Source organism: Lactuca sativa, chromosome 8, assembly GCF_002870075.4.
Source record: "Lactuca sativa cultivar Salinas chromosome 8, Lsat_Salinas_v11, whole genome shotgun sequence".
NCBI classification, from domain to species: Eukaryota; Viridiplantae; Streptophyta; class Magnoliopsida; order Asterales; family Asteraceae; genus Lactuca; species Lactuca sativa.
The window spans coordinates 19,244,851-19,271,642 of NC_056630.2; the positions used below are offsets into that span (position 1 = coordinate 19,244,851).

Below are 26,792 nucleotides of genomic sequence, written 5' to 3' on the forward strand. Positions count from 1 at the left end.
AAGGACTTAGGACTAATGAATTATCTTATTTTCGTTTCCTTGTTTGGATGTGGAGTTAAAGTTGTGTTATTTGTCCAAAGGTCGTTTCCTTCTTAATTATATATATTATACATATATTAGTATAAAAAGGTCACTCGTTTTGGTATCATTACCTATGTATCAGGCTGAGCAAAGGTGTTCATCCATGAGAAATCATGTTAACCAGATAGAGCATATAAATTATAATAGGTATAATTTATGATTCAAAACTAAATATACGAGTATGATTCACATTCCAAGGAAAGTACCAAAACTTATTTAACTATACCAGGATATGTATAATGCCTTTAATATACGAATAACATATTAAAGAAGTAAACATACATCATACCGGGTTTGCATTAACAAAGGTACAATACAGAGTACCAGGGTTAGCAATCACGGGGTAATAATACATCATATCGGGTTTGCATTAACAAAGTTACAATACAGAGTACCAGAGTTAGCAATCACGGGGTAATAATACATCATACCGGGTTTGCATTAACAAAGGTACGATACAGAGTACCAGGGTTAGCAATCACGGGGTAATAATACATCGTAAATCTCGTTGAAACAATAAATTTGTGAGGCCCTTCACGGTGTACTTATTTAAGTATGACTTTCAGTCCTGACCTGTTAACCAGAATCTCTTGTAGGGAGAGCGTGAATTTGTGTATAGATCTATATAAGTCTGACAATCCCGCACCTCTACTGTTCGCTATAGTTTGGCCGGCAGGCCTAGGGTGTCAAATATCATTCCATTCCGACGCCTGAAAAACGTCGCTGCAGGCATATCAGTCATATTAGTATGGTTAATAGAACTCACATGGATAAAACAACGAGTGAATTAATAAGTAATATACTTCTCTTAAAACAGTAAGAAAAGATAATTACATCCCGACCAAATATACCTTTTGTAGTTTTTACTTACAGTAAAAGCTACGTATCATGAAATCAAGTATGGTAAATATACTTGTACTTCTGTTTTTGAACATTTAAAACCACAAGGCAGGATTATGGATAATATAATATTTTCCAGGATTAATACTAAGGTTTTTACCATAGAACATATATAACTAAAAATACTTTTACAAATGAAACGGTTTATGGAATTAAACCACTCTTTCAAAAGAAACGGGTTATGGGATTTAACCACTTATACAAAGGAAACGGTTTATGGGATTTAACCACTTACACAAAGGAAACGGTTTATGGGATTAAACCACTTTTACAAATGGAACGGTTATAGGATTAAACAACTTTTACAAATGAAACGGGTTATGGAATTAAACCACTTATCAAATGGAACTTAGTCAATCAATCTCTGTAAACTAGTATAACATAAAAGACCTTTAGTGGTTAATTCTGTAAGTCCTTAGTTATTACATCAGAGCTATATATAAGTAATATCCGATTGAAATTGAAATGTGTGACTTCCGCCTTACTTTCTGTTCCTTGTTTGGTTGTGGGCTTAGGGTAGATACACCAATTTAACTGTCAGTTCGATATTAGGTTATACATAATTAGTATAAACTAAGTAATTACAGAGGGAAACTATTAAGGTTATCAGTTTATCACCTCAAGAAATATAGGATCTTCTGGAGGAACTAGTGAACTTTTCCAAAGAACCTAGAGTATACTTAACAGAACTAAAATACTTATGAACTCACCAGCTTAAATGCTGATCTACTCTTTTCAAATAAATTGTATTCTCAGGAATCCAGTAGACATGTACACTCCCGAAGCTCTTGAGAAGACTACCTAGTACCGTACCGCGACTCTTGTCTTCTAATGTACCTACTTTGGTGTTTGAATATGTAATGTTTAAACACTTATGTAAAACTTATACTTATTAATGGAATGGTTGTTTGTACTGGGATTACTATATTGCATGTGTTGTGATACTTACATGAAGTCCTCCGCCCCCAAACGTTTCTGCCGTTCTGGTTTGGGGGTGTGATAGATTGGTATCAGAGCATTGTTTATTATGAACTCAGTATATATCAGTCATAAAAGATTTACAACTATAAACCCATTGGGATAAAAAACTCTGACCAAGAGTTATACTTTAAAAATATAAAAATATTTTATAAAAGTATAAGTACATGCAAAATATATATACTAGAATGAGTATCACAAGAGGAACAAAACAAATGTATTTGGATGTTGAACATTACAGTTAAACCTAGACAGTTATGTAATCATATCTGTGATCAATATAGCCTAATCAACTATATTCATTTGAGATATGACCAACATGTGTTTGGGAGTAATTGTATTGTTGCAACAAGTCTAAAACTTACCTAGGTACCAGATGAATTGTAGAACCAAACACAAAGGTTAAAATACTATAGGAGTTTTTTAGGATGCTATAACAAGAAAACTGAAAACTGAAAACTTATCAACTTCTAATATCTGGAAGTCCAAGAATCAAATACCATGGAAGTATTTTAAATAAACTTTTGGGAAATCTTTTATGATAAGTCTATAAGTACTAAGTGGATACGTTAAGGTTATATATAGCCGAGATTTTATAGACTTAGAATAGGTGATTTTCACTCTACTTTTTTTCCATGTTTGGATGTGGTTTTAGAGTAGGATTACTTATTCGAAGGTCTATTTGATCTGGATTATATATAATTGGTACACACCATGTGATTATAGGAGGACCAGGAAGGATCACCTTTGTAAAAATTTAAACTTTCTCATAGATTCTTTAGACATTCCCATTCTCGTATAAACCCCTTAGATAAATACTCTAGAAATCAATAGAAGAGTCAAGGAGGATCCAACAAAATTTCATTAGGAGAATTCTGAGAGAGAAACAGATGAGAAGTAAAGAAACTATAGAAATCATTTAGTGCCCTTACCCTATTAAGGACACCAATGAGAGATTCACATGAACTTCCGAGATTCAAAAGCTTCATTACGAAGCAATGGGGACCAGGGTCAGAATCGGAAGTAAGACAGCCCGGGAATTCAATATACCTACAGAGGAGAAAAACACCGTATAGATACCAGGAGAGACTAAATCAATACCAGGAGAGAATAAAATGGAGAACAAAGGAAAACCACGCATGATTCATGTGAAGAGTTTGAGCACCATTTCATCTAAGTAATAACTAGTAAATCGGTTCAACCTAGTGAGTTAGTGATTCCATTACTCACATTAGGTTTGGAGCTTATCCTCTTTTCCTGTCACGGCTAATAACAATAAATCAGATCACGAAATCTTAATTGATAGTGATTACTTACCAAATTCATAAGTCTATTTTATGTAGACACTGTTATGAATTGTTTTCGAATATTTTCGAAAATTAGGAAACGATATCCACCAAAAGAAGGTAACTTAGTTCGGATGATACTCGGTTCCTAACCATTCTAGAAACTTAATTATATTCCTTATCAGGACTGCGTCATAGGGATGCAGGTTGAATCATTAAGAACAATATAACAAAACGAAAGATTAATACATAGATACAAATAGTTAGAATACATCTAGAGACACGATAATCGCTCACGAACTCATTTTCTTATCATATAACAGAATCATGCCTCCAAAGAAGTGTAACCAACTCACCAGCAAAACACCAATCCTTCAGATAGATGCAGCTACGTTTCAAGCTGCGGTCACAGCAGCTGTAACATCTATCATGGCACACCTTAATGCTAACAATGCAAATGTTAGTAGTAATGCTATCGGTAACCCCGATCGTGGTGATGGCCAAGTACAACCACAAGCACCTACTTGTAAGGACACCTCGAACCTTAAGCCTAATATCCTTAAACGAAAGTTCGAGAACTTGAAAGGGAGTTGTTCAACTCAAGAACCTAACAGAGGGCAACGAACTGGGGCAGTCAATACCCCCATCAGCCCTGTTATTCTAGCACCAACCCATCCGTACTTAGGAAACCTCCTACATGGCAGCAAGTGCAACTACCATCATCATGGAGTTTGCCGAGACCTGCATTGCAATAGATGCAACATAAACGGGCATACCGCCCACATCTGTCGAACTTCGGTCGAGTTCATCACTTCAACTACTGATGTTGGAACCATTCCTATATGTCTCCTTTATGGTGAAACAGGACATTACAAGAGGGACTTTCCAACAGAGAAGAACGACGGGGGAGCAGGAGGATTTTGATCCCAATACATGGGAAAGCATCAAAGAACCCTGCTATATTTTGGTACGCTTCCAAACCCCGATAACTATTTATAATTATGATTACTCTTCCGTTCAAACTAAATCATAACACTTATATAAAAATTTGAAACCCTAACAGGTAAGCTATGATGACTTAGTGTATACATAAGGGTTATTTATAATTAAGATTTGTAGAGTTAGAGTGAGTAATCCTGCCTCATTTCCTGTTCCTTATTTGGTTGTGGATTTAGGGCAGGGTTGCTCAGTCTAAGGTCTTACCATTCTTAATTATACATGACTTGTATGAACCAAGCAATTATAGAGAGACCTAGTAAGGATCGTTTCATGAAAGTTCATAATTTCAAATTATCAGAACCCTTGTATTGGTAGTACCCGCCAACTTCGAATCAAGAAGGGGTTCGTAGTGATAATAACATAATAAAACTAGAAGCGCGGAAAACTTAGGTACATAGGATATCATTCTAGTAATCATTCGTCCCAGAACGACTTAATATCTATTTCATCAAGAAAATTCTGACATCCTCATTCGACATGGTTTGGCCTGGCCCTTACCATGTGAAAATTCTTATGCTGTATAAGAGAACTTTTCCTTAATCAGCCGTAAGATGAAATTCTTTCAATCCATAACACAAAACCCTTAGGTTTCCTCTCGTTTCAAAACTTCAGAAGTACCCATGAGAAGAGTACCATGCCATTCTAGCCTACTTAGTAGACAGGAAACTTCAAACAAAAAGCACAGAAGTAGTCTTAGAAGTCTGTAACTACTGAAATACCTCAATAGATCTCATAGGAAAATCATTGTACCGCAGGTCAAGTTCAAGAATAGAGACTAAGAACTCATTAACTTAATCTAACGTTGCTAAGTGTATACACGAGGGTGGTATATAAGTTAGACTTAACAAGATTAAGGATGTATGCTTCCGCCCTATCTCCTGTTCCTTGTTTGGTTGTGGACCTGGGGCAGAGTCACCCATCTGAACATTTTGTGAAATCTAAATTATATACGACTTGTATACACGAGGTGATGATGGATGATCCAAGTATGAGTCTGATCATGAACTTCGGAGCAAAAGCCAGCATCATGTATTCTACCAGGTAGAATTCAACATGAGACCATGACAGTGGGTCGAGCTACAAAATGACTACGAATTTGAAATTCGTTATCATCTCGACAAAGCCAATATTGTAGCTAACACCCTAAGTCGAAAAGAGTATCTAGGTCATAGTTCCAATCATTGACTATGATAACCCATTCAAATCTCTCCACACAAAGTAAGGAGGCTCAACTGGAAGCCGTGAGACCTGAAAATGTGGCTAGTAGAGAAGATAACTAGAACGTGTGAGTGCACGATATGCAAATATCTGTTATCTCCACTGAGATTATAGAATCATCTCCTAGTTCAGGCCGTTACTCAAAAATCTCTCGGAACTAGAGTAGTCATGATTCGATGGGATCAGCTATGGTAAAGAATGGGATACCCATTTACCAATTAATCGAGACCATTATCACACTAGCATTCAAGTTGCTCCATTCAAAACCTTATGTTGTCACAAGTACAGATCCCATCTGTACTAGACTAAATTAGGTAATACACAACTAGCGAGAGATCCAATTTCAACACATCACCCTTGCTGATCTGGAATTCATTCGAGAAACTACCAAAAACAAAATACGAATCGGGAAGCGCCATAAAGTTTCCAGAGTTAACCAGAGAAGCTATGACTTCGATAAATGAAAAGCTCAGGAAAGACAAGATGCGCTTTATAAAGCGTGAAATACAAAACTCAAAGTACATAAAACCATTTGAGGTTATTACTAGAATCGGTCTTGTACCTTTAAACTTAGACTACCACCAATTCTTAATAACATTCATCCCATCTTTTGCATATCTAATCTTAAGAGGTGTCTATCCGATAAAACACTTGTTATTTCACTTGATGAAATCAAGTTATATAAAACTCTATACTCTATAGAAGAACCAATAAAAACCATGGATAAGGAAATCTAAAGAACCACGCACAGTCTTATCCCGTTAGTGAAGTTTCGCTGGATTACAAACCGGGGACCTAAATTCACTTGGGAAAGGGAAGATTAGACCTAGTCCATGAGTATCACTTTAGACTTAATTTCGGGACGAAATTCCCTCTAACTTGGGATGAACCAAGTGGTAGAGTTTGTAACAAGGTTTCCAAAAACATAAAGAACATTGAAATCCGAGTTATAACGAAGAAGTTATGACCAATCGAAAATCCACGGTAAAACCGGCAAAACACTATTCGGTGTAAAAAGCGAATTTTCGATAAAAGGGTTTTTAGCCTTAACAATCTAAATAAAAGTTGTAGAATATGTTAAACTGAGAACGTCCATAAAAAAACGCCAAAATCTGACTTCGTATGAGGAAGTTATGATTTTTCGAAGTATCGGTTTAGCAGAAGACAGCTAAAAATGATATTTAGCCGATGCAACTTAAACGAGAATCGAAGGTCTCGTCAAAAGTAGCATAACGGTAAAAAGACAGATGAAAACGGACGTCGGATGAAGAAGTTATGAATTTTTAACGGATTTTCCTGTCCCGGTCTGTTAAAAATAACAATATTAAAAATAAAGTCAAAATTAGCCGACGAAGTCTAAACAAAAGTCGTAGAGTATAATTTTACCTACGCGTGCATATAAAGAACGTCAAAAACGGAGTTCGTATGCAAAAGTTATGAATTTTAGAAGTTTTTGGCACAAAAATCAAGAAAATACAGAAAACCGGGAAATTTCGCTGGGTCACTCCTCGGACACGTCACCTCGCATGCGAGGCCTCCACGTGTCAACCTCTGGTTGGACCGAAGTTCTCCGGGTCACCATCTGATTGGACTGAGACCGAGGTCCAATAGGCAACCCACAACCCTCGCAGGAGACACCCCTCTGATCCTCATGGCAGCTTCTGATTGGACCGAAGTTCGGGCCAGTAGCAATCCAACACGCACCTTGCCTCGCTGTCTCGCATCCGGAATTCGCACTCATGGCCTTCGCTCCTTCCGACGCGTGTGCTGCTGACTCCTCGCCCTTGCCACCTGTCCCACTTCAGACCGCACCCTCGCACCCCTATATAAAGGGTGCGAGCCTTCTCGCATTTGAAGAGTTTTTCACCCCAAAATTTCCCCTTTTTCATATTTCCACCCCGTAAACTTTCTCACGACCCCCCAAGGCCCCGGTATCGTGTCTAAAGCCCGAAACAAGCCCCGGAGCCTCGGAATTCTCGAGAATTCATCCTCTCTCCTGTCGAAACTCTGCCCGATTTAAGCCGGTTTTTCGTCAAACAAACTATTTTCCGGGAAACGAAACGCTGCCCGAATTACCACCTATCAAGGTGAGTCCATACTCCTATAATTTACATTTTTAATGCATTCTAAATGCTTTTTAGGGGGGAATACAAGTTTAACACAATATTAAATTGTGTTAATAAGTGTATGTGATAATAATCACGCAAATAGTTTCCGTATGCTTTCAAGAATTACCAAATACATCCAAAATGACTTAAAGCCATGTTAAATCTTTAAAGTCATGTAAACTCCGTTAAATTCTTTGAAAAATGTTTTATAAACTATTTCAAATTATAAATGCCAAAAATCATGTTTATATATGTATAAATATATAAATAAGATTTGAAGGACTTAGGACTAATGAATTATCTTATTTTCGTTTCCTTGTTTGGATGTGGAGTTAAGGTTGTGTTATTTGTCCGAAGGTCGTTTCCTTCTTAATTATATATATTATACATATATTAGTATAAAAAGGTCACTCGTTTTGGTATCATTACCTATGTATCAGGCTGAGCAAAGGTGTTCATCCATGAGAAATCATGTTAACCAGATAGAGCATATAAATCATAATAGGTATAATTTATGATTCAAAACTAAATATACGAGTATGATTTACATTCCAAGGAAAGTACCAAAACTTATTTAACTATACCAGGATATGTATAATGCCTTTAATATACGAATAACATATTAAAGAAGTAAACATACATCATACCGGGTTTGCATTAACAAAGGTACAATACAGAGTACCAGGGTTAGCAATCACGGGGTAATAATACATCATACCGGGTTTGCATTAACAAAGTTACAATACATAGTACCAGAGTTAGCAATCACGGGGTAATAATACATCATACCGGGTTTGCATTAACAAAGGTACGATACAGAGTACCAGGGTTAGCAATCACGGGGTAATAATACATCGTAAATCTCGTTGAAACAATAAATTTGTGAGGCCCTTCACGGTGTACTTATTTAAGTACGACTTTAAGTCCTGACCTGTTAACCAGAATCTCTTGTAGGGAGAGCGTGAATTTGTGTATAGATCTATATAAGTCTGACAATCCCGCACCTCTACTGTTCGCTATAGTTTGGCCGGCAGGCCTAGGGTGTCAAATATCATTCCATTCCGACACCTGAAAAACGTCGCTGCAGGCATATCAGTCATATTAGTATGGTTAATAGAACTCACATGGATAAAACAACGAGTGAATTACTAAGTAATATACTTCTCTTAAAACAGTAAGAAAAGATAATTACATCCCGACCAAATATACCTTTTGTAGTTTTTACTTACAGTAAAAGCTACGTATCATGAAATCAAGTATGGTAAATATACTTGTACTTCTGTTTTTGAACATTTAAAACCACAAGGCAGTATTATGGATAATATAATATTTTCCAGGATTAATACTAAGGTTTTTACCATAGAACATATATAACTATGAATACTTTTACAAATGAAACGGTTTATGGAATTAAACCACTCTTTCAAAAGAAACGGGTTATAGGATTTAACCACTTATACAAAGGAAACGATTTATGGGATTTAACCACTTACACAAAGGAAACGGTTTATGGGATTTAACCACTTTTACAAATAGAACGGTTATGCGATTAAACCACTTTTATAAATGAAACGGGTTATGGAATTAAACCATTTATCAAATGGAACTTAGTCAATCAATCTCTGTAAACTAATATAACATAAAAGACCTTTAGTGGTTAATTCTGTAATTCCTTAGTTATTACATCAGAGCTATATATAAGTAATATCCGATTGAAATTGAAATGTGTGACTTCCGCCTTACTTTTTGTTCCTTGTTTGGTTGTGGACTTAGGGAAGATACACCCATTTAACTGTCAGTTCGATATTAGGTTATACATAATTAGTATAAACTAAGTAATTACATAGGGAAACTATTAAGGTTATCAGTTTATCACCTCAAGAAATATAGGATCTTCTGGAGGAACCAATGAACTTTTCCAAAGATCCTAGAGTATACTTAACAGAACTAAAATACTTATGAACTCACCAGCTTAAATGCTGATCTACTCTTTTCAAATAACTTGTACTCTCAGAAATCCAGTAGACAGGTACACTCCCGAAGCTCTTGAGAAGACTATCTAGTACCGTACCGCGACTCTTGTCTTCTACTGTACCTACTTTGGTGTTTGAATATGTAATGTTTAAACACTTATGTAAAGATTATACTTATTAATGCAATGGTTGTTTGTACTTGGATTACTATATTGCATGTGTTGTGATACTTACATGAAGTCCTCCGCCCCCGAACGTTTCCGCCGTTCTGGTTTGGGGTGTGACAGGTAATTGGGTTAACTGTTTGATGATTAAACATAATAATTATATTATTGTGGGTTGAAAACCATATGTATTCACCAGGTTTCCCAACCTGACTCACTTAGTTTATTTATATCACATGTGTTGATATGAAGTCACATTACACTGAGAGATTAAGGAGATATAAATCACTAGTGATAATGAATATAAGTTCTGTTTATGCTTATGTTTCTATATTGACAATGACATCCCAAATGTTTTAAAGAGAATAAAAATACTTTTCTTTGGAAGTGCCCTGATAACGCATTTATCATGTTTCACTGGGAACAAATTCCACACATTTTTATTAAAAAGAGGTACTCTGATTTTTATAAAGCATAAATAAAATCGGTCTTTTCTAGCCGTGAAAATAGGGATGTCACACATACGAGTAGAATGTAGGGTTTTTGTTTTTTTAGCCTTTTGACAAAAAGAATGTGCTATATATATATATATATATATATATATATATATATATATATATATATATATATATATATATATATATATATATATTCTTCATGAATATTTATTTTACTATTTCAAGAATGTTGGTTATGCACTAGGAATTAATGTCTTATTCTTCAAGAATGTTAAACTATTCTTCAATAATGTGAATTATAACATCTAATTAATCTCTTATTCTGCAAGAATTTCTTACAAAAATGTCATTCATAATGATTCTTATTAGTAAGCATGGAGTTTTAATTAATAAATCGATTCTTAACGATTTTCATGATATATAAAAAGTTTTACTTTTAAAAAAAAATTGATTCTTAACATTGTATCAACCCTAGGAATTGTTAAAAGAGTGTAATTCATAAGCATAATAATGACAAAAAATAAGCAATTGTTCTCATGATCAAGAAAAAAAATCAAATATTATAAGTGGTGAAAAAATACCTAATTCTAAAAAAATGGGAAAAAATCAAATATTATAGGTGGTGAAAAAAAGAAAACATAATTCTTAAAGAATGAAATATGTTTCATGTTTTTTGAGTACGGTGTAAAAAACGATTACACTACATAAATAAAAATAAAAATTTAAATTTAAATTGATATCCTAAAAAAAATTCACCGTCCATATATATTTTTTAACCATTATTACAATTAATTAAATGCAATTTTATAATAAATGTTACCACGTGTTAATAATATGTACCTTCATATCTCAACCATTTATTTCTTTTAATCCAATAGGCTATAATTAGTTATACATTCATACAATATTTGAAGTTCACATTTGATCCTAAACATATATATATATATATATATATATATATATATATATATATATATATATATATATATATATATATATATATATATAGGTAGAGTTCATTTGAAACCATTATTAATTTGTGAGACAAGGGGACCAATTTTCAGCCTTTGATTGTAATTGATCTAATGGTTCAACAATAAAACATGATTAGTGCTGATTAGTGTTGATTAAGGCGCTTAACTAAATTATGAGGGGTATTTTAGTCACTATTCTACTTTTGATCCCTTAGTTTTGATGACAATCTATATATGACGTCTTGTTTCATGGAAGCCTTAGATTGTGAATTACGTTTTTCATATTATTGTAAGATTGAGATCTATTATGTTTCAATGTTATAAAACATATATCGATTTCAACAATCAATCACTAATTCGTAACAATTTGTTTAAGATTTGTGCAATTCGATTTAACAGAATTTTGGTTTCATCTGGTGATGAGTTTGGAAGCAATCAAGATGAAGATTTCAACCAATTGATCATAAATTTTGATGTTTTAATTGAAGATTTTAGCAATGGTGCATTAAGATTTCAGAATCAATGATCACTTGAGATCCAGTTCAGTAACTTCATGTTCCTTTAGTTAGTATTTGAGGAAGATTTCAGCAATTCATCGCTACTTCAAATTATGTTCAACATTTTTAATCGTGATCAATAATTGATTGTCAATTGAGATCGTTTTCAGTAGCATCAGGTTTGAATTTTTTCTCTAGACATCGATTACAATCTTTGATTTATTTCATCATCTTTTTGTTGCAATGTTCATTCAAGAGAATTTGAATACATTATTCTCCACAATTAAGCACATAATACTTGAAGAGAATCAAGTGGAAATAACGAATCTTTGAGTCATTTTGCACTATTTCTATCAAATTAACTAGGTATGTACAAATTGATTATTGTTCTTGAGCTAATTTTCTTCAACTAAACATGCATTCCACCTGCTTGATAAAAGTCCTGAATTAATAAAAAGTCTTATATATCACCCCTCATTCCCACGAATAAAGTCCTCTTTAAGAATATGAATATACTTCAATATGAGTTGGAATCACTGTAACATAATTCCATATTGATCACTCTTATTAAATTTACCTTAGTTTTATTAAAATGTCTTTTTCTTCAAATACATATTGTCGGATATGTCTTTTAGCATAATTTTGTTTTAATATGCTCTTGTTACCCTATAGAAAAGGGGTTATACTAAAGAAAAGGTTAGATGCTCTTAAATCAATTATTGTTCTTTTAAAACTAGTATATGTTAAAAATTGGGTATTTTATGATTAGTTTCATAAGAATGTATATTATTCTTATTAGATTTATTGGATTATCATAAGTATATGTTAATTTCATTAAGTTAGGGTTCATGTTAATGGTTAAATAAGAGTTATTTTAGAAGAGTAGTTCTTTCAAGTACCTAAGATAGGGCTTATCTTAATAAGGTTTGAAAGGTTCATATAATATGATTATGGTGTTTTGAATTAAGGCTTGTTTCAATTTACTTAGTCAAATATTCTAAATAGAATGTAATTACTAATATGAAATTCCATTCGATTGCAATTTTTTATTCCAAAATTTCTAACTTTTTACATAATATAGTATTAGATGTAACTATTAACTATCAATCTAACAATATTTGTAAATTAGAATATTATTCTATTATTTTATATTCATTATAACAAACATTGTTATATATCAAGACTAAAAAAATATAATTCTAATATGATAACGTATTTATCTAGAACATTACTCTATTAGAATATTTTACATATAGTTTATTTTGATTTCTTGTATTTTATTCTATATATTCTTGTAACACTATAAATTGTAAATTCATAATAGTATATAATGATATCTATACATGCATATTATTCTGATTATAATTATTAGATACCATCACTTATATTTCATTACATGGTGTTATTATCTAGTAGTTATTCATCACAATGAAGAAAATTCACATATAATGAGGAATAAAGGTTGTGGAACCAGAAGATACAAATTATCTTGGAGAAGACTGCCATTCAAGGTCAACAAAAATCAAGATCATACAAAATATGTGGCGTGCAAGGTCATGATAGAAGGAAATCTTTAACAATGAACAATATTGTCAAAGAATAGTTTGCACAATGTTCTATATATATATTTTTATATTTTCATACTAGAATATGTTGAACAATGTTGTGTACATCTAATTACATTATGTATTTATCCTTTCGACATCTAATTAGAATTTGACAAAAAAAAATTATGCTCTAAAGTGAGTTTCCCATTTAATTTCACAAATGTATCCATATATGTTGATCATAAGCATTTTGATCATTGTCCTCCATTTCACTATCTTCGGTTTCAACCCTTTCCCTCGTCCCTTGTTTTTGGGTTTCTTCAACTCCAACCCGCGCTTATTGGATTTCTGGCTTATTGGTACTTCAAAAAATAGTACCCGAAAATAAGTCATTGAACTTCTTTGCCAATTCCATGTTCTATTTTTATTTGGAAACATCAATATACAATTAGAAACAATTTCTTCCATATTCTCTTTTTCTACAAAAACTTTCTTGAATACCTTTTTAAACGTTTCATCATGTTCCTGAAAAACAATAAGATACTAGAATTAAGTATAACTTATTAAATGAAATCATAATATTCAGTTGAATAATAAGTTATGAAGTGCCATACGATATATCATATCAGAATAGTACAATATTAATTATGAACCAAAAGCATGCCATATCAGAATATCTAGAATTACGGAAAAAATAGCAACATACTTTAATCTTTCTACTACTATAAACAATGTACTTTACTTCTTACTCATTATAGCAACATAGTTTCATTTTCTAACCAATATAAGCAATATGTACCTTGAACCTTGTAATGTGATAATAAGTGTTAGATTACATCTTTATATTATCAGTTAAAAATAAGCTCTCCATATGAGGTTTATCAAATTTAATTAGATACTTACATTCAACCTACGATTGTTAAATGATAACAAAACAAAGGATTTGACAATTTCTTAGAATATTTGGAATATTTAACTTAAAACAAATATATATCCTTAGAATATTTAGAATAATTAACCTAATTAAAGAGATAACTAGTTTCAAGGTATTTTGTAATCTCATATCAGAACATCGATTTTCAGTAATTCATCATCAAATAATTTTGCTATTACTTAAGGATTAAAAACAATGATCGATTTTCAGCTATTTATCATAAATTTTGCTATTACATAAGGGTTATCAACAACTCATAATCAATTGATTTCATCAATTCATCATAAAAATGAGAATGACTACCATACTAACTCTAATATACAAAATCAGAAGGACTAGAATATTATACTAGAAGCTAATACACATAACCAAAAAAGTAGAAATTTTTACTACACAAATCAAAATGAATAGAATAATATATTATACAAAATCAAAATGACTAAAATATTTTACTAAACAATATCAATGTGTAACAATTCATGATCATTTTCTTTATTACATACACGGATAAGGAATTTCAAGATTTCAATATTTATTTTCAACAATTCATCATCAATTCTATATTATCAATGGATTATCGTACATGATCGATTTTACGCAATTATTCATCAATTTTGCTATTATAAAATAAATATCAGCAAGAATCAATGAAAAACTCATCAACAATTTTGATTTTTAGCAATTTATCATCAACATTAGAATGGATAGAATACTAACTCTAGCATACAAAACTCAGAATTACTATAAAAGTATACTAGAAGCTCATATACAAAACAAAACAGAATGATCCGATATTGTACTATACGAAATCAGAACTAGTAGAATATTGTTTTGAAAGCTAATAATTGAGTTTTTGTTGGAAAATAGTTTTATGTCCTTTCTTTTTGAATCAGTTACTTCTCTTTGGTTCGTTAGACTAGACTTCAGTACATACTATTTTAATCACTATATCTACTTTATATAATGATATTGGTGATTCATCTTTTATATTGAGAAGAAGAATTGGATATGATTCTCTTGAACAAGACATTGTTGAAAGATAAAATCAAAGCCTTTGATGGGTATGAGTTCTAAAGTCGATTCTTAAAACTATAATGAAACAATTTGAATAACATAATTAAAGTTTATGATTTTGAATGGTCGTCGATTCCTTTTATTTAGAAGTATAGGGTTTATGTGAATTTAAAGGATGATAGATTAAGGAAAGAAAGAACCTGTATATATGATTTTGATTCCTTAGCGATCTTCTAGATTTGATCTTCGGTTTTTTTAAACAAGAAAAAGAAATTAACTCTCTTTGCTTCACTTTGGCTTCAATTGCGAGAATAGTTAACATCGAGGATATGATCTATGGTTTTGATTTGATATACTAGGGTTATTCAACTTAGAATCTGTGCTACCTGAATTATTCATCGGTTCAATTACACAATCCGAAATTTGAATAGCTTGAATTAATACCTGTTTTGTGAATGAATGGTTGATAATCGAGATTGAATAAGAAGGTTGAAGTTATGAATTTGACGGAATAAGAATTTGTTGATAATCGGGATTGATCGAGGGTTTTCTGATCGTTTTTGGCTACGTGAATCAGTTAGGATTTGTTTTCGAGTATGAATTAGAGGATGAATTCGAGCTAGATTTAGAATAAAGAGCTCGACTTTTCAATCGATTTAGGGTTAATCCGAAACAAAATTGTGATGGAAGGGTTTTCGATCGATGAAAGGGTTTTGGGAAATGAAAATCATATGAATGCGTTTGTGAATGTGCCATGTTACGTTTCTACCCCTCTGTGTTTTCTAGTTAATTACAAAGTTTGTGTTATTTACACAAACTGCCACCGCCAGTTTTTTGTTTGTTTGTTTTTTTTTTTTTTTGATTAAATCTGAACCACATATTAATTTTAATCGAGGGCTAAGAATTGGTCCTCATGTCTCACAAAATATAGGTGGTTTCAAATGAACTCAACCTTTATATATATATATATATATATATATATATATATATATATATATATATATATATATATATATATATATATATATATATATATATATATATATATATATATATATATATATATATATATATAATTTTCCCTTTTTAAATAGCACTTTTTTTCGCTCATAATTAGCCCAAAAATGGATGGATGTTTTTGAGGCCGAAAATGTTAAATTTATCCTTCTAATCCTTTTATTTCCTTTCCTGAAGAACACTATTATCTCTTTAATTCCTTTCATTTTATTCTTTAAAAAAACTAAAAACAGGGTGTATCTTCATGATCTCAGGGTCAATTTATATTTTTATACGCGGTATCTCGTATGCGCGCAGTTTCTTCAGTTTCATAGTCGATCATCCCAACTTCACGAAAACAATCATGAATCATCAAATAACTCGATCCGATTCTCGAAATATTTTATTAATATTTATTATTATAATTTATCGATCAAAGGATTCCCTTGATATTTTAGGAGAATATGACAAGTTCTTCATTGGCTATTTCAACTCGTATATATGTTGCAGCTGGATAACAAGCTCTGAATAAATCGACACGAATGACTTACTCCCCATCTTTTTAAAACGTTTATACAGTTATACTCCATCTTTTTAAAACGTTTATACAGTTGATCTCAGGGTCAACTTATACAGTTATACTCCATATATCGTATGCTGTTTCCACAGTTTCATAGTCCATCACCCAACTTCTTCGCGAAACGATCATCAAACAACTCCAACTCGAAAAGAAATGGAGAACAACCATCAAGTAACCGACACTAAAAGCCCCCTCCAACCTCATGTATTAATCTTTTCGCTACCATTTCAAGGACCAGTTAACTGTGCTCTAAAGTTAGCCGAACTCCTATGTCTTTCCGGCATCCATGTCACCTTCCTCAACACCGAGCACATCCACCGCCCTCTCCTCCTCCATACCCACGTCGTATCACGATTCAACCGCTACCCAAACTTCCGATTTGAGACAATCCCTGATGGAGTTGAGCACGAAAAACCTGTCTCCGCTGACCGGTTCATGGAGGTGATGGAAGGTATAGATACTGTGAGTAGACCCCTTTTCCGGGAGATGATGGTTTCCGGTAGCCTGAGTTCGAGATCGGTGCGGCCGGTGACGGTGATGATACTTGATGCTTTCTTGAGTTTTGGTTTGGATGTAGCTCTCGAGACGTCGATTCCTGTGGTTTTCTTCGAGACGGTAAGTCCATGCTTCTTGTGGACTTCTTGCTTCAATCTTCCTACACTTATTGAAGCTGGGGACGTTCCCTTCCAAGGTGTGTATTCTCTTAATTAATTACTCGGTTGCGTCATAACCAGGTACTCTTAGTATTTATTTATTTTTAAGTATATTGAATGAGTGTCGTATTTTGACAAGTATGGCACAAGAAGACAATTCTTTTGAGCTTTTTTGTCGCATAAGGTTACTTCAATTTTAATATTATTTATATATTCTTATTCCACATCGAACTTGATAATTAGGAACAAAGTGCTTTTATTGAGAAAATTACAAAAATAGTTATTTTTTCAAATCTTTTTTTTTTTTTTCTAGAAAATGACAAACACACCAAAATTACAAAAATAGTCAGTGACATCGCAGATGGATTAGAATCATTTGTGATTTCGCATTTTTTTCCGTGAACGTATAAGTTGTCAAAGTAGACTCGTGTAATGGGGAGTTATAAGTTCACAGATGAACCTGTCTAACTATGAACATGGGAGACTATCTACGATTTTAGTTTTTTAAAGTATAAATACCTTAATTTTTTTGGAACACTCATTTTTCTTGATTTTTGTTGGAGAAAATCTCTTGGACGGACTTTTCCAAGTGAAAAAAAAATTATTGAGGTATAATACAAAGGTACAATATGAAGATGCATCATAAATCAGTTTTATAACACAAATCATATTTATATCATATTGTCTAACATATTTACATAATATTTGCATCAAAAATCAGTTGGCTACAAATATAAAATATAAAAACCGAATGTATAACCTCACAAATACAAAGGTACAACTACAAGATGCATCAGGAATTAGTTTTTTTAACACAAATCATATTATTATCACATCTCTATATCATAACTCCTTTTTTCGAGACTTTTCCCAATTAAAAGTCAAGAAAACACGAGTGCTTTAAAAAAATTAAGGTATTTATACCTTGAAAAAAGCTAAAATCACAGATGGTCCCAAGTTTGTCCGCTGCAAACGTACAACTCGCTTATACACGACACTGTTTTAACTATTTATACGTTCGCAGATGAGAATGCAAAATAGTAGATGACCCTAATCCATCCGCGATGTTAGTGACTATTTTGTAATTTTGAGTTTTTTTGGCTTTTTTTTGCAAAGACATTAGGAAAAATGACTATTTTTGTAATTTCATCGCTTCTATTTATGTTTGGTTTAATAGTTAATTACTAGTTTTTAGATCCATATTATTCTGCTAGTTTAATGTTCCATGTTAATTAGGAACAAAATGCTTTTATTTATGTTTGGCTTAATAGTTAGTTACTAGTTTTAGAGCATCCATATTATTCTGCGAATTTAATGGAAGGTTTTTAATAAAGTAAAAAAAACTAGTTTACATTAAATAAATGTGGAGTCAATGACCAATAAACTCTTCAATGTGAAAAAAAAAGTTTTGTAAGTTTAATGTATTGTAAAAAAATGTTGAAAAACTTATTAGGTGCTACTATATCAATGAATAGGGCAACAACGGCCAAGTGGGCTAGCCTGGTTGGTAGAGGGCATTTCCTGTTACTCGTTAGAGTAGTGCCCCAAGTTCGATGATGGGCTAAGGAGTACAAAACTGTCGTTAAAAAAAATCCACATATATTGCATGTTCTTTACTTTCAACCCAATAGATATTAATTTCAAATAAAACCGAGCCTAATTTATATCTTCTTCCTTTTAAACGGCAAACACAACGACACAAACATGCATTCGGCATATTAAGAAACAGGAGTGGTGTTCACCGTTGGTAATAATGTATACATCGGTTTTTCATCAACAAAAAATGCATGCTACAATGCTTCCTAAAGGAGTACTTGGCTAGAGTAAATTGTAAACCTATTCTCATTTTCAGGAAATGTTTTATATGAAAAATATCACTAGGTTATTAAGTTCATCACAAAATAGACAAATAGCAATAAAAGTATATATGTTCAAATGTTAAACTAATTCAAATAATAAATATTTTAATCTTGAAAAACTTCAAAGTGAAAGTAAGAAAATGTATATGATATGTTTATGTGCTATTTTCTAGATTAGCTATATAGTTAGAATATTAGATAAAGTAAAAAGATAGAGTAAAACATAGAATCCAAAGTTTGATAAAGTTGCTTTGAGTTTGACCGGATCCGAGTATCTTGCCTAAGATTTTATAAACCAACTTAGACAATGATCAATTTCAGAGTATGAGTCGAGTACTCGGTCGAATTGGCCGAGTTTTACAACATTGATTGTAGGAAAAATTATAGTTGTATAAAAAGTAGTTAGATGATGTGGTAATTCATTAAATTATGTTGTGTTCACTACATTGTGGATGCCCATAGGAGAAGTTGTTCTTTACAATGACCTAAGTTTATTTAGGGGCTATTTTATTTTTGTGATGTAAAATCTAAAAATTGCCCTCGGTTTAGTGGTTTTAATAATATCCCTTAAGCCACTCTTTAAAATTTTGATTTTCACATTTGAAACCAAAACTATTTAAAGGGTGTGATTGAGAGTCAGAGTGTGCTAACAAAGAAAGAGATTTTCCAAAAGGCATGAATCTCATGTAACAAGATCAGAATGCTAACTTCATCATCAGAAAAGTTTTGTGTATGTTATTACTAAAGTTCAATGGTTGTTATGATTATTGTTCTGTTGCAGTTGAGAAATTTTTATGAAACAAGGAGATGTGGAACTTGATAGACGAAGGAATCCACACATTAACATTTGGGATGACACACGCTAATGATACACATTGGAAGTTTGTCGAGCATGTTAATATCAAAGAGATTAATGTTAAGAACAACCTATTCTAGGAAACTAATAGAATAGAAATGATAAATTGATAAAGGGATGTTGAAAAAAAATATGAGAATTAATGAAAAAGAGGTATCAAGTGACCATAAAGTTTAAAAAAGCATAATTTCATGCATGAATGATTCTAAGATAATGGCAATGAAAGAATAAGAGAGCAAGGATAGTCTCTTAGTGAGTCAATGAAGCAAATTACAATATTTAGCAAGACATACAGGAATCAGTATAGTTTTGGGTAGTTTTATGGGAGATATTTTGAAGAAAGAATTAGTTATCATTTCAGAAAAAGATTAACCACTTTGGACTTCTTTGAATATACTAGTTCTAGGTTACGGGGATGAGGAGGAGGAAGATGATGTCGGTGATGGGGTTGTTCTCGTTGTACTTAACTGTGGAGAAAGGGGTGTAGGTGGGGTTTGGGGGTTAGGGTTGGGCTTCATATTATGTCTATTATTTTCTATTTTTAATTAACATAAATTATAATAAACTACTAAAAAATTACAAAGGGCATACATGCCATTTTACATGCAACAAAACCAACTACATACAAAATTTAAACCACAAGGACCAATAGTTTGACGTTTTTTATAGTTGTCCTTAAAATGTTACTTTTTAGAAACTACAGGAACCAATTTTTAAAATTTGTCTAAACTTTTTTATGTTATTTGTTCGACAGAAGATTCAAAGAACTTAAGTGTAACGTCCCAAAATATAGAGTAAAATTTTTACTTTTAATTATAATAAAACCAACCTATCATCATTCCACAAAAGTAACCGAGTTATTAGTTTGAAATTCCAAAATCAAATATTAGAGTAAATAATATAAAAACCATCAATGCGGAAAATCTACAATGGATACGGTACAATCAAGTCGTCTTCTTGCTTTTGCAACCAGAAATACCTGAAACATTTAAACGTACCACCGTAAGCATAAAGCTTAGGTGTTCCCTAAAATACCACATACCATATAATAACGGGCCTAACCCAAGAAGCATATAGGTATGCCCAACCCAAAGGGTCCAACCCAACAGACATAACAACATGCTTAACCCATCAATCTTATAAATAGGCCCAACTCATCAAGTGTATCCTCAAATCAACAAGAGTCACAAAGACAACAAACATATATTGACACCTAGTGTCCTACAGTATGGTGAGAACACTCACCTGAATCAAGATCTGAAAATACAATCCTTACAGTCACACAAATTCAGCTACACTTGCTACCCAAACCAAACAGAGGTCCAACCTCAGTCTATTAATCAAACTCCTAAGTTTGACTAAAATTCAAACTGGTAAAAAAGTCAACGGTTAACCAACATCGACCATTGAGCCCGACCAGACCCCTTGGTTGCACTGCGGTCGCTAAAGGAAAAATAGTCGCGACTAGAAGTTCTAATACTCACTCAAATGCTCCATATTTTTCCAAACTCAAAGAACAAAAAGAAGAAGGACTCGGAACCACCATAAAATGACTCAAAACAATATCTAATGAACTAGAGATCAAGGTTAAGACTTCAGATCTCCAAATGTCAAGAGATATGAAGCAAATGTTTGATCTAGGCTGGCTCTTCACTTCTTTTAACCAAAAGAGAACTCCTTCTTTACCAAACTTCACATAAACCAGAGAAAAACATCAAAACACAAGTATGGATGCCAGGGCTTGCATGGGAGGGTTTCTTAGGGATTGAGGCTAATGTATTCCCAAAACCCTAGGAGTTAATGCCTTTAAATAGGGTGTAAGGACCGAGATTTAGGGTTTAGTGTCCACCCGCCATAATGTCCTCATCATCACCTGAACACGCCCTAACTTAAATGACATGACCCTGTCACGATGGATCTCCACCAATGTGTTACGTTCAACCAAAATACCAAATCTAAGATTTAAGAATAATCAAATGCCAAAAGAATAATACTTGAAACAGATGTTACATTGAGTATCCTCAAGGTTGATGAGGTGAATAAAAGTGATATTGTTCAAGAGCAAATGATGTAACGAAACCAAGATGATGAACATGTGTTGAAAGTTTCTTAAGAAAACAAGTTAGACATATGAGCTGGTGTTCGAGGCTAAGTTAGAGGATGACATGATAAAGGTACAAGAATAAAACCTCTCAACAAAGCAATCATAACGTATTAAAAATACATAAAAGTTCGAGCACTTCCAATATGAATGTCATGTTTGGGCTAACTATGTTGAATTCAAGGAAGATTAAGATGAACTTTTATTAATGTATTATGAAGAGTCTCATAAAATGCAACAAGGAGAAGTTTGGTTCCTAGACATTCTACAACAATCATATAATTAAGAAAAAGGAATGGATTTTAAATTTTAAATGAAGAGTTCAGTAAAAAAAAATGGTCATAGATAATGATATGGAGATTGATATGGTAGCCAAAAGAAGAATAAGGATGTGATAAATACAATCACCTATGTAGTCTCTTATGTCTAATACATTTCTAAACTTAAGAACAATTTTTTATGTTTAGGAAAAATTCAAGGGAAGAGGAGTTATCCATCTTGCTATTTGATGGAACTCTTAACATTTTCACTCTAGATTAGGGTTGAATATACACATAAATATACGTAAGAACATGATGTTCTATTTGTCATTATATACAATATGAAGAAGTACCGGAAAAAGAATCTCACGTGTATCGTTGTCTCTTTGGCCACCTAAACAACAAAGGATGAGAATGATCTTTTACAAAAAGATGGACTACTTATTTGAACAAAAAACACCATAAAGAACATGTACCAAAAAAAGTTTATGTGGGGCTTCAAAGCAACTTTAGCTAGTACATTAAGGTGCATGGAGAATTATCAAGCCAACTTCTAAAAACAAGTATGTTCTAAGTTTAATCAATTATTTCTTTTGAAAAATGTGGGTTTAAATAAAACCTATAAAATTTAAAACATTTATTATCTTCAAAAACTTTAAAACTATTGTTGAAAAGGAGATAAATATACACATAATTCCATATTAGCAGAGTCGTTAAAAGGTTGAATAGAGCCCTTATTGGGAGTGCATGAAAATGTTACATCTATTGCCATAGGATCTCATAAACACAATATGCTTGAGAAGCTCTTAGTGTGTTCAGAATTTTCTAACTCGACTAAAAATTGTTTCACTAATTCATAGCATATATCTAAACATGAATGATGACATCAGATTATCTAAACAAGATTTTATAATTCAACTCTTTCATTTTTGGTAAGGCAATACAAATATCAAATATAAATCTTGGACTCTATTTAGATGGACTTTTGGCTTTATTCGATTTGGAATCCTATGATACATGTGAATCATATTTACTTGGAAAATGGCACCATTTAATAAAAAAGTTAAAAAGTTAATAAAATTAATTTGAAGCACCAATTAGTCAAATAATGTATTGATACGTGTACATCGACCATTCGACACATAAGCTAGATTTGGATGAGTACGTTTTGTCACTTTTACTTATAACTTCGGCGGATCTCTAACTATGTTGAGACATAACTATGAAACTATATTGAAGATGTCAAGTAGCTTCAGACTTGGAATAAGTTTTCAAAAAGCTTTTGAAACTTAATTTCAAGTAGTTTTAAATTATTAAATATGTACGGTAAGATGATTATGAGTATAAGTCTAGCATTTCTATACATATTCAATATTTATGAAAGTTTTTTCAGAATTATCTATGCTATCATTATAGAAGTTGCTTCAAAACTGACTTTACTAAGGATTTTTATAATAGCTAGTATGATACACTTAGTAGGTTACAACTAAAAAATGTAAAGAATCATATATGATGTGAATTGGAAAGAGCTTTACTGCATTATTATGTCTTAGCTGAAGGATTAATTCAAATGTGTTAAAATATTTTTCAGTGATGTTTAATAATATGCATGATAGTTCGAATTAATTATATAATTTGTTTTCTTACAATGGTTTAATAATATAATTCGTGATTCAAATTTGTTACAAGCTAATAATTATAAGAGTATTCATTAAATCTTTATAAATTAAAAAATAATTTATATAAAATTAAACTACACAACTGTAACATAAATACGATGTATTGATGTTATTAGTGGCTTCTAAATGTGATAATTAAGTATAAGACTAAAATGGTGTTTGACAATGTATTTTATTTCTCTTCAGGAGGTAATTTAGATGAGCTTATAAAAAGTGTGCCAGGAACTGAACATATCATACGGAGACGAGATCTTGCAAGCTTTTGTCGTAGCGATGACTTGTCTGAACCCATTATTGATCTCCTCTTGAATGAAGCACGAACTGTTCCTCAAGCTCAAGGTTTCATACTCAACACTTTCGAAGAGTTGGATTCTCTCATACTACCACACATGCGAAAACTTTGTCCAAATATTTATCCCATAGGCCCATTGCACTCTCTCCACAAAGCCCGCCTTAGGGAGAAGACGACATTGATGTCCCCCAAAACAACTTTTTCGAACAGTGTCTGGAAGGAAGATAGAACTTGCGTATCGTGGCTCGATAAACACGCTCCAAAAACCGTTCTTTACGTCAGCATTGGAAGTCTAGCCACCATTACAGTAAATCAACTGCTAGAAATATGGCATGGTGTGGTAAACAGTGGGAAACCTTTTTTATGGGTGAGACGCCCAGGGTCAATCACAGGTGGGTATGAAGACTCTCAGATCCCGACTGAATTGCTAGAGCATACAAAAGAAATTGGGTGTATCGTAGATTGGTCGCCACAAGAACATGTCCTCGGTCACCGTGCTATTGGTGCATTTTTAACACATAGTGGGTGGAACTCGACTATTGAGAGTATAGCCGAGGGGGTTCCCATGATTTGTTGGCCTTACTTTTCCGACCAACAAGTGAATAGTCGATTTGTGGGACAAGTATGGAAGCTTGGAATAGACATCAAAGATACTTGTGATCGATTAATTATTGAAAAGGCAGTGAAGGATGTCATGGAAACAGGAGGAAACATGTTTAGACCGTGTGCTGATGGTTGGAAAATTTTGGCGAAAGAATCGGTAACTGAGATGGGGTCGTCGTCTATGAATTTTGATCGTTTGATCAATGATATAAGGGTAATGAGTTCGGCCACAAAGTTATCAGGTTGATGTGTATCGTTGGATCATATGATATTGATATTAGTCTTTATTTGACATCTTTAGCTATCAAAATGAAATAATAATGTAAAATTGACTTTCAATGATTATATATCACTACAATAAATACAGCTATTACCGGCGACACTAATAGCGGCGACAACACCTTTATCGGCGACAAATCGAAAAGTTGCCGCTAAAGGTCATGTCGCCGCTATTGGTGTCGTCGGTAATGCCTACCTATTCGAATCCGCATTTTCACGTTCCGGTGAACGCCAACCGTTCGATCATTTTTGTATTAATCCAATGGCTTAGAAACTCATGGAACGCACAAAACCAATACCGGCAACAATATGTCGTCGCTAAAGACCTAAAATTGTTGCCGCTAAAGGTCGAAAAAAACGCGCCTTCTTTTCCCTCTATGTATGTCGCCGCTAAAGATTAGATGTCGCCGATTCTTTTGTCACTGCTATTGGGTGTCGCCACTAAAGTCGAAAAAAATGTGCCTTCTTTTCCCTCTATGTATGTCGCCGCTAAAGATTGGATGTTGCTGGTATTGATTCTTTTGTCGCCGCTATTGGGTGTCACCGCTAAGGGTCGACACAGATTACACCCCTTGCTTCCTCTTTCTGCTTCGATCTACTCTCATTTTGTTTCATTTTCTCGATCATTTGCTCCGACGATTCTCCATTCCTCCAACGATTCTCTCTCATTTAACAACATATAGTAGAAGTGATACCGCTGGCCACCGAAAACTTCCCCTCTCCGACCACCGACACTGTTGCTGCTGTCGATTTCCTTCTCCCGGGTTCGTGTTTCCTTCTTCATCTCTTCTTTTCTTTCTATTTCAATGTCGATTTCCATAAGAATTTATGATTAACTGTATTTTTGTTTTCAAAAAGCTCTTTTCCTCTCCGGCACCACCACTACCGTCGGTTGTTGATGTCCCCGACATCAACTACCACCACCACTGTTGCAGCACCGAAGACTACCACCCCCAGTTGAAAGAGGGAAAAGTTTTTGGGAACCACAGGTGCATTTTTTTTAATTTGTTTTGTATGTGTGCATTTGTGTGTGTATTATATATATATATATATATATATATATGTGTGTGTGTGTGTGTGTGTGTGTGTGTGTGTATTTCATATATGTGCGTGTATGAAAAATACATGTATATGTATATAATGTATGTATGTATGTACGTATGTATTTGTATGCAATTTGGATTGTGTTCATGTTTGTTTAATGTGTATAGAAAGTATGTATATATGTGTATGATGTATGTATGTGTGTATTTATGTGGAATTTGGAGTGCGTTGATGGTTGTTTTATGTGTATAAAAAGTATGTATATATGTGTATAATGTATGTATGTGTGTGTATTTGTATGCAATTTGGAGTGTATTTGTATATAATGTGTAAACTACAATGTCAATATGGAAAAAAGAAACAAAAAACAAGTAGGACGCTATTATTGAAATGTTATTTAAAGTAAATTTCTTTAATAGTTCCCATGTAATGTGTATTTGTAGATATATTGGTAATTAT

At 32.8% G+C, this 26,792-nt stretch overlaps 1 protein-coding gene across 1 annotated transcript; it reads left to right on the forward strand.

The window, feature by feature from the left end:
• The first annotated feature begins 16,389 nt into the window (after positions 1-16,389).
• LOC111919739 (7-deoxyloganetic acid glucosyltransferase) lies at positions 16,390-25,349 on the forward strand. Its single transcript, XM_023915322.3, has 2 exons — positions 16,390-17,398; positions 24,302-25,349. Exons 1-2 carry the CDS (start codon positions 16,861-16,863, stop codon positions 25,255-25,257), a joined length of 1,494 nt encoding a protein of 497 aa, XP_023771090.1. The 5' UTR covers positions 16,390-16,860; the 3' UTR covers positions 25,258-25,349.
• Positions 25,350-26,792: the final 1,443 nt, after the last annotated feature.